The sequence below is a fragment of the Sinocyclocheilus rhinocerous genome, unplaced genomic scaffold, assembly GCF_001515625.1.
Source record: "Sinocyclocheilus rhinocerous isolate Xijiao unplaced genomic scaffold, SAMN03320098_v1.1 scaffold942, whole genome shotgun sequence".
NCBI classification, from domain to species: domain Eukaryota; kingdom Metazoa; phylum Chordata; class Actinopteri; order Cypriniformes; family Cyprinidae; genus Sinocyclocheilus; species Sinocyclocheilus rhinocerous.
Window position 1 is genome coordinate 558,724 of NW_015627890.1, and position 9,369 is coordinate 568,092.

A 9,369-nucleotide genomic window follows, 5' to 3' on the forward strand; every position below is an offset into this window, starting at 1 on the left:
TCTATCTGTCTGTCTGTCTGTCTATCTGTCTGTCTGTCTGTCTATCTGTCTGTCTGTCTGTCTATCTGTCTGTCTGTCTGTCTGTATATTTCATCTATTTTCCTTTCAGCGTCTGTGATGGAATCCAGTAAACAGCCTCTCATTGTCTGCTGATGAAGGCCTCTGGCTGTGAGCTGGACTCTAATTGATCCGATGATGAATGGCTGATGTGGTTTGTCGGCTGTATTGATTGGTCAGGACGAGCATCACTTTGGTAATAATACAGAATAAAGAATAAACAAGATTTGGTGAAACTCATCAGAGCAGCAGATTGTTCAGTGCAATGTTTATATGTTCCATGTGCTTTCGTGTTCTGATCATATCAGTCTTAGTGTTATGAAAATACTTGAAATACGCTGGATTTCAAATGCATGCTTGTTTAATCTTCTGGTGGCCCATTATTTCAGCTGCATTATTCATATGGAGCTTTTTCTATTGTGTGTTTGAGAGTAGTGGCGAGGAGGAGGCAAAGTCCCCGCTTTATTTATTCTTTTTTATTTATTTTGTTTAATGCAAATTCATGTTCCATCTGTGTCATTTGTGTGACATATGTCTTCCATGTGGAACAGCATTTACCTCAGATGAACAACACATTAATATTATCGTATTTTTATGTGTTGTAGTCGTACAGTATCAAGTCTCATTCATTTTTATTGCACCAAAAATAATAATTACAATAATACATAAAATACATAGCTGATTTTTGAGTTTAAAAATCTAAATATTCTTAAAACTGGATAAATTAATTTATTTGCAAAGCTGCATAAGATAATAAGACTTGCATTCAGAGAATAATTTGATTATTTATTTAATAGTTATAATTTTTGCCTGACTCATGTATGAGATTTATGCTTAAAACACATACACACACAAATTGATCATCATATTGAATTGAATCATATTCTCGGCACATAAGTCTTAAAATAATATTTATTTATTTTAATAATGTTTATCTTTCTAAATATTTATCCATCTGAATATCTACCTATTGAATGTTTATAACTATTGTTTAGCATGTCTGTTGTTTTGCATATTTTGAATATAATATAGTTTTTCCTTCACTTTGACCTTATAAAATAAAATAAAATAAATATATTAAAAAACCAATAGAAAATAATAATTAGTTTTTTATTTACATAGCATTGTTCATGCCTATCTAAATATGTGGTAAAAAATTTATTTTTTAAAATAAATAAATAATAAAAATGGCCAGTTAATAAAAATAAATGTAATTCAAGATACATAATATTCTCTTCAAATAAGACTTACAATATTATTAATTTAATTTGTAAATATTATCTGAATATCCACCTATCTATTGTTTATCATTAAAAAAAATAAACAATAAAAAATAATGTTTAGATATGTTAATGGATAATATTAAATGAAAAGTTATATTTTGATGTGCACTGATTCACTGATTCATTCATGTTTAAAAAGACCTCAAAACAAAGACATCAGATGCTGATTCTTCTCCTCTCCCTCTTTTTTATCCGTTTGTCTCTTTTCTTCCCTCTCACACATAAATTATTATTCTCATTAATCTCAGCAGATATCTTTGCTGTCGAGCACAGAATCCTCAGCTCATCTCTGCGTGCAGCCGTTTCCATCGCCAACATTTTACTCAAGGCTTTTGTGAACTTCCCTAATTAGCTTCAGTCCTCAGAATACCAATGAGCGAAATTCCCAGTCCATGACTGATCCCAACAGAGAGGGGCGTGCGTTTCCACGGAGACGACGGAATCAATAATATCTCTGATGTTGCATGTATGTGCAGCTCACATGCACATTTACACCACAACTAACATCACACACTAGGGCTGTAAAAAAAAAATCGAATTTCGAATATTCGTCGAATTTACGTTGCAAAAACATTGCATTCGAATTTTAGGTGTGCGTCAGGCAGCCTTATCAGTGGCGCACGAAATGCGACGACGATGTAAGTGTCATTGCATTTTAATGTTTTTGTTAGTCTATCCAGTTGAAGCCACTAGATGCGGCACTGCTACGTTGTTCATTCAAAATATTGCGGGAAAAAAGAACATCAATGCGGAAATGATGTTGTTTACGTCAAAACCGAAAACCAAGCCGCTCACACAGAACACACGTATCACATTTTCTAGAGGGACATCTATCACCGTTGCACTCGCGTATCGCACAAAAGAGCTGCATGTTTAGAAAGCCATGTAAAATGAATGTAAGTTCAACTTTTAAAAACATGTCTCAAGACTTTATGGCGGTTTTCCACATCCCACTGCATCTCAAGTTTTTAAATGAAGAAAGTACTCTTTGTGATTGGTTTTCGGTCCTTTGTATTAAACTATACATACATGCATGATGCTGTTTTGTTTCTAATTGTTTAAGCAACTTTAATTATATAAGGTTTATAAACATTATTTTAAACATTATGCACTTTTTTCAAAGATAGTCGTGTTATTTTATTATGCTTTGAAGAAACGTGCATTAGTAATATTTTGTTCGATGCGCCCTCTTGTGGCCTCAAGAGAGAAGCCAAAAGCTTTTTTCCCCCCTAACTGAAATTATGCCTTTTAAATTTGAATAGAATTTGAATATTGATAATATTTAAGTACAAAATTCGAATTTAGTTTTTCAGCCATTTTGACAGCCCTATCATCACACCATACTAACCTCACACGTGTGTGTTTACATTTGTGACGCAGGTAAATAAAATCAAGGTCAGATCTAATCTGACTCTATTCCATGCACTTCAACTGAAGAAAATGTGGTTCGGAGGTGACAAATTGGCTTCAAATCATCACTTAAACCTGATGCATATTCAGGAAAAAGGAGAATGTTTAAGTTGCATGAAATTGCTCATAAACGCTCGAGTTTCTGCATGCATCACATCGCCCTCCAGAGGCCTGGAGAGGAACTGAAAGCATCAAGTACACAATCACAGAACAAAATCCATAGACCGGATATGATATTGCAGTTTTGAGTCTCTTTTTATGTGTGGAATAAGTAGCAGTTGGTATGTGAACAGTCTGTGTGCATAACTATAAAAACTGTTGCATATACTAGCAGTTAGTCTAATGATAATCAGTCTTAATTTTCCGCCTCCACTTAAAATAAGCTATATTTTTATGCAGATTAATTTAAAACCAGGTGTTTGACTTGCAACACCAATCTGAGCAGCAGTTCATGCAACTGGCCCCTGAAATGGGAGAATCAGAGCAGAAGAAGAGCGAGAAGCCGATACCTTGATGGTGGGAAGCACTAAATCCAAAGCGGCACATTGTCGAGGGCTCAGACTGCGAGCTTCCTCCCGGATCACATGCTCCTGAGACAAACAGAGAAAGACAGAGTGATTTACATTCAAATGTACTGAAGCTCTTTTCCAACGCTGGTTGAGCTATGCAAACTACCTCATGTTAAACAATTTTGATGAAATACCATGCAAAAAATGACTCGTTCAGATTTGCTTAACATGTTTGCTGTTGTTATCTTAAAGGGGTCATATGATGCGATTTCAAGTTTTCCTTTCTCTTTGGAGTGTTACAAGCTGATTGTGCATAGATAAGATCCCTGAAGTCCCTGTAGCTATAAACTATGTATGCCCTTCATTAATTTTATTTCTTGAATTTATTTTTGATATAAAATAAGATGTATAAGATGTTCAGTAAATATATTAATTTCATTTAAAAAAAGTTTTATGAAGTGCTTATTATGGAAGACATTTTCTGCCATTTTTTTTTTTTAAATAATGAAATAGTTAAAATTTTTTATCATTTAATTGGTTCATTTAAAATTGTAATTGTATAATTTATAGCTAAAATAAAATATAAAAATAAAACAAGCTTTTCCTCTATGCATTTCCAAGCTATGTAAACAACCTCATGCTAAACAATTTTGATCAAATACAATGCATAAAATGATTCTGAGCATTCAGATTTGCTTGCCATGTTTATTTTATTTTATTTTAGCAGTATATGTATATATGCCCTCCATTTTTTTATTTTATATATAAAATAAAATATATAAGACCTCTATTAACTATATTATTATAATGTATTATTTCATTTTATTTTGCTTTAGTTATAAACATAAAATATTTTCTTTTATGGCATATATATTTCAATTCATAGCTAAAATAAAATAAAATGGCTCTGAGCATTTAGATTTGTTTGACATGTTTACTAGTTTGCTTCTTTCATTTTTTTTCTAAAATGCCTTAATACCAACTGTTTTCAAAAGTTCTCTCCAGCTTCTCCAGTTAATTTCAACACCAGAACCCTGACCATGACATTAGGTGGAAGATTCAGGTAAAACACAAATGCAAAATCTCAGGATTTATAAGGATGACTAGTGTGCATTTAGTGTTTTAATGTGAGTTTTGCATGTATAGGGCATTTAGAGGTCAACGGAGCTTTTCTTGGAGCTTCTTACCGCTCATTAGAATCAAAGGTGACAGTTCCCAGAAGACTCTGTGGCCTCACCATGATTCAAGACGAGAAGTCAGGCAGTGAAACTTCAATTTCATTTAATCTTACAGGTCAATGGCGGTGCAAAGTTTAAAGGGGTCATATGATGCTGCTAAAAAGAACATTATTTTGTGTATTTGGTGTAATGAAATGTGTTTATGCGGTTTAAAGTTAAAGCCTGAGAGTGATAACAGGGCGGTGTGTGAGTGAGCATTAATCCACATCAAATCAGTGTAACTTCAAGTGTGTGTGTTTGAGTAGGAAGAGCTGATTCTGTCGATTGACTTCTCCCAGCTTAAGGTCACCTTTTTAGAGATGCGAGCACTTCGAGCGAGTGTATTGATCAGGTGTTAAAACGGACTGTACGTCCACTGACAAACCTCTGTTCAGGTCAGTACACACACATTCAGACTCGCTGCACACAGAGACATCCACAAATACACTCTAGAGGTCAAACAGCACTCAACGCACATTTTATCACTCATCTTGTGTTAAATGTTACTGCACTTTCATAAAACCTCACTGGATGTACAATGCAATAAAAAAACACTTTATTATAATAAAGTAATTAGTAGAATAGTGAAAACTTTAAAATATTTTTGAATTTTTGTCTTGTTTTTCAGTACAATTGTTTTAGCATTCCTAAATCAAGATACATTTACTTGAGAAGCAAAATTATTTTTGTTTTCTGAAAAGGTGATCAAAATGAAGAGAGTTTTTGCTTAAAACAATAAGAAATATTTGCCAGTGGGGTCAGAAAAATAATCTTTTTTTTTTTTTAAACTCACTTAATTATGACTTTTTTTCCCCAGAAAACAAGACTATATCTTTTTGCTTTTCAAGTAAATGAATCTTGAATGTTTAGATAATTGTACTGGAAAACAAGACAAATTAACTGAGGAAGAAAATCCTTACTCCCATTTAAAAGTCTGAGATCAGTAAGATTTTTTTTTTTTTTTTTTTTTTTAGAAATGAATACTTTTATTCACAAAGGATGCTTTCAATTGATTAAAAGTGACAGTCAAGACATTTATAATGTTACAAATGATTTCTTTTTCAAATAAACACTGCTATTTTGAACTTTCTATTCATCAAAGAATCCTGAAAAATAAAATGTATCACAGTTTTCACAAAATTATATTTCGCAGCACAACTGTTTTCAACATTGATAATAATCAGAAATGTTTCTTGAGCAGCAAATCAGCATATTAGAATGATTTCTGAAGATCATGTGACACTGAAGACTGGAGTAATGATGCTGAAAATACAGCTGCGCATCAAAGGAATAAATTACATTTGACAATATATTCACATAGAAAACTTATTTTAAATTGAAATAATATTTAACTGTTTTTACTGTATTTTTGATAACATAAACGCAGCCTTGGTGAGCAGAAGAGACTTCTTAGAACTCTTAGATCACTTAGAAACAGTTGATTCTCTTGTGCACATAAGAGTAGAGTGCTTCAAAACTCACTTGCTATGAGTTTTAAGGCAGTCGCATATAATTGTTTAAGCCATAGACGGCAACGCCGTTCACTGGGTTTAGAAACAGAGCGGTTGAATTCTACACACAATTACTGAAGCACAGAGAACAGGAGCCAGAAAAAAGAATTTCGAGGTAAAGCAGCAATTGAGCAGAGATGTTTCAATGCATATGAAATGAGACAGAGAGAGGGACAACTGAGACGGAGAGTATCTGGATACATAATGATGAGAAGCTCTCCATCTGTCTGACACCTGCTCAGATCCAAAGCGCTCGTCCTTCTCTGGACTTAAACTCCACAGCAGGGCGGATATAATTACACCAGCAGAAGCGGGAAAGTTTTCCGGCGTGATTCCAGAGAGACCGGAATGATGTAAACGGGCAGCGTTTGACGGACAGCTGCAAAGCCGTAGCATAAGCTGGAAACCGTTTTCACAGCAAACGCAGCAAAACGGGAGCTACATGAAAGCGCTGCGGTAATTTCTGAGGATAGCGGATAACTAGTGCTGATGCCCTCGAATTCTGACAAACATAAAACTCCCTGTCAATCGCAGCCTGTTTGCCGTTCCTCTCTCTGTCAGGATGGAAACAACACTTTAAACTGAACATGCCTCGCTCCCATCTACAATCTGATGCACTTGTTTGCATTCAGAGGCTTGATTATTAAACCAGTTACCTCTCATTTTGGGTCGTGTTCAAACACATCAATGCCATTCACTTAAAGGAACAGTTCATGCAACAAAAAAAACAACATGTTCCTGTATTCTGTGATTTTTTGCAACAGCTCATTTTGTATAATTACCAAGAACTCAACTAATAAAAAATGTTCAGAAACGTTCTGCTAACATTCCCATAAAGTTATTTGCATTTAGATTCATTCATTTAGCAGATGCTTTTATCCAAAGTGACTTGCAATGTTGTGAAAATGTTATTGTTCTGAATCTTCTCTCATCTGAATGTCTGAAGGTTATGCGAATGTTGTCATTTTATCATGTAAACATTATGGGAATGTTACTTTTGAATGTTCTCTGAACATAGTAACATAGCAACATTTAAAAAATAAATGGTAGACGAACATCCAATTAAAATGTTTCAGAAAAAACGTTTTTGAGAATGTTATTAAAGACCTTTGAACAAACATTCTGAGAATGTTCCCTATTAGCTGGGAAGCTTTTGAACTACTTTTTTTTGGGGGGGAGCTATAACAACACTTTCATTTTATGGCTGAAGTATCCCTTGAAAAAGAAAGTGAGAACTTTTTCATTAGTGTAGATTAGAAAAGCGAGTCCTCACCTTGAGTTTGGAGAGCTGACCGAGGTCCTTGGCAGCACTGAAAATCATCTGAGCCCCTTGCTGTTAAACAAAAGCACCAAACAAAGAGTTGAAATGTAATTCACTCGTCTGGGAATGAAGTGTCTCAGGAGACAGCGAGTGAAACAGAGTTTGTTTAGTGTGTTTGACAGTCGAGTCTTTGAGTGCTGATTCAGCTTATTAAGAAAATCAAAGAGGGCCATTGTGCCAACATTCAATTTAATTTTATAGCTATAAAATAAAATATAAAAATGTAAGTACTACTGGAGAAGAGAAATGTTGCCCTTTAAATTCATTCATTAGCTGGTTGCTTATACTTAGCGTTATTGATTTGCATAAACTACAAAACACATTAATATACATAATTAATAGTATAACATTAAATGATTCCAGAACACCTTAGCAACTGCATAGTTATGCCGTAGCAACCACTCACAACATTCTATATCATGCAGCATTCTTTGCAGGAAGAAACCACATAGCAAACACTTAGAAACCCCTAGAAACGCCCTAGTAACCATCCAGAACACCACTAAAGTAAAATATATAAGGCCTCCATTAAATATTTTAATTTATAGCTACAAATTAAAATCTACAAGCCCTACATTAAAGATTTAATTAAATACAATTTTACATATAAAGTAAATTATATTTAATGGCCTTCCATTAAATATTGTATTTTATTTCTATTTTATATTTTAGCTATGAAATAAAATATGCATCAATTAATTTTATTATTTTATTTTAAAATATATGAAATAAAATATATAAGCCCTACATTAAATATACAGGCCCTCCATGAAATATTTTATTTAAATTTTGCTATAAGTCAAACATATAAGCCCTCCATTAAATATTACATTTTATTTTAGTTATGAAATAAAATATATTAAGCTCTCCATTACTTTATTTTATCTTAAAAGTAAAATTTTATATAGATATTTTTTTTTGTAAATTTTAATTTAATTAAATATAAGCTATAAAGTAAAATATACAAGCCCTCCATTAAATATTTTATTTTATTTTATTGCCATGAAATAAAAAATATAAGACCTTGATAAAAAAAAAATGTATATTTAGTTTTATAAATAAATAAAATATTAGTAATTATGGTAATTCTTCTTTGTAGATCCCTTAACTTAACCGCTAAACAACAGTTTTCAAACGGCAACACGTCTCTTTCTATCCTGTCTCTTCATTCACATTTCCAGGAGCAGATGCAGAGAGACGTGTCTCGTGTGTGTGTGTGTGTGTGTGTGTTTGTGTTTGTTTGTTTGTGTGTGTGTGTTTCTGTGTTTGGCTGGCAGACGTGTTACACTCACTGTCTGGTCTGAGAGCGGTGGAAGAACAATCTGTCGCTCGATGGTGTTGAGCACGATCTTCCACAGCTCCTTCAGGACCCGTTTGAGAACCGTCTTCTCACAGATCTTGGCAAACAGAATTAGGCTGGAGAGAAAAAAGAGGGATGGAGTGAAAGAAAGAAATGCAACTGGTCTTTCAACAGATGTACCTCTGCATTTTCTTACTTCTTGTCCAGCAGGTCCATGAGGGGTCTCAGGACGGTCTCTGCGTCCATGGTTGCGTTACTCTTGTTCCCTGTGTTTCCTTTCATCTGCATCAGCTCCTGGTTCATTTGTTTGACACAGTCCTCAATGACCGACTTGAAACTGCAGATAGACATGTTAAAATTAGTTTGAAACCATAAAGGGTCATGAAACCCCCCGTTTCAGCACTGGTTAGTTCTCACCAGTTTAAAAAAATGCTAAAAAAGTGGGCGTGGTGCGCAGCGGAGCGGAGGAGGGGGAAGAGGGGAGACAGACAACACACACACAGCTTAGCGTTCTGACAGTTTCATTTCGCTCCCATCGAGTTAAAAACACAAATAAATGCACAGCCATTTGCACTCTGCATCGAAAACATATATATGAACGCGCTGTTGCACCTCTGAGAACTTTTAAGGCTTATTCTGTGGCGTTTATACACTGTAAAAAATGATATGATGAAAAAGCCATGACAACTTATGTTTTTAAGTTACTTTAACTCATAAAAATAATTTAAGCAATTTCAACTTTTTTTTATAAGTTATACTAG

General features: G+C 34.0%; 1 protein-coding gene across 1 annotated transcript in view; it reads right to left on the bottom strand.

Moving 5' to 3' along the window:
- The window catches only part of unc13c (unc-13 homolog C (C. elegans)), a 169,000-nt gene that overhangs the window by 10,809 nt on the left and 148,822 nt on the right, over nucleotides 1-9,369 (bottom strand). The window contains exons 26-29 of the mRNA XM_016546895.1: nucleotides 8,805-8,945; nucleotides 8,601-8,724; nucleotides 7,261-7,320; nucleotides 3,260-3,340 (exon numbers count right to left, since the gene is read on the bottom strand). Coding sequence (XP_016402381.1) covers nucleotides 3,260-3,340; nucleotides 7,261-7,320; nucleotides 8,601-8,724; nucleotides 8,805-8,945 — 406 coding nt within the window. The remainder of the gene's footprint in view (nucleotides 1-3,259; nucleotides 3,341-7,260; nucleotides 7,321-8,600; nucleotides 8,725-8,804; nucleotides 8,946-9,369) is intronic.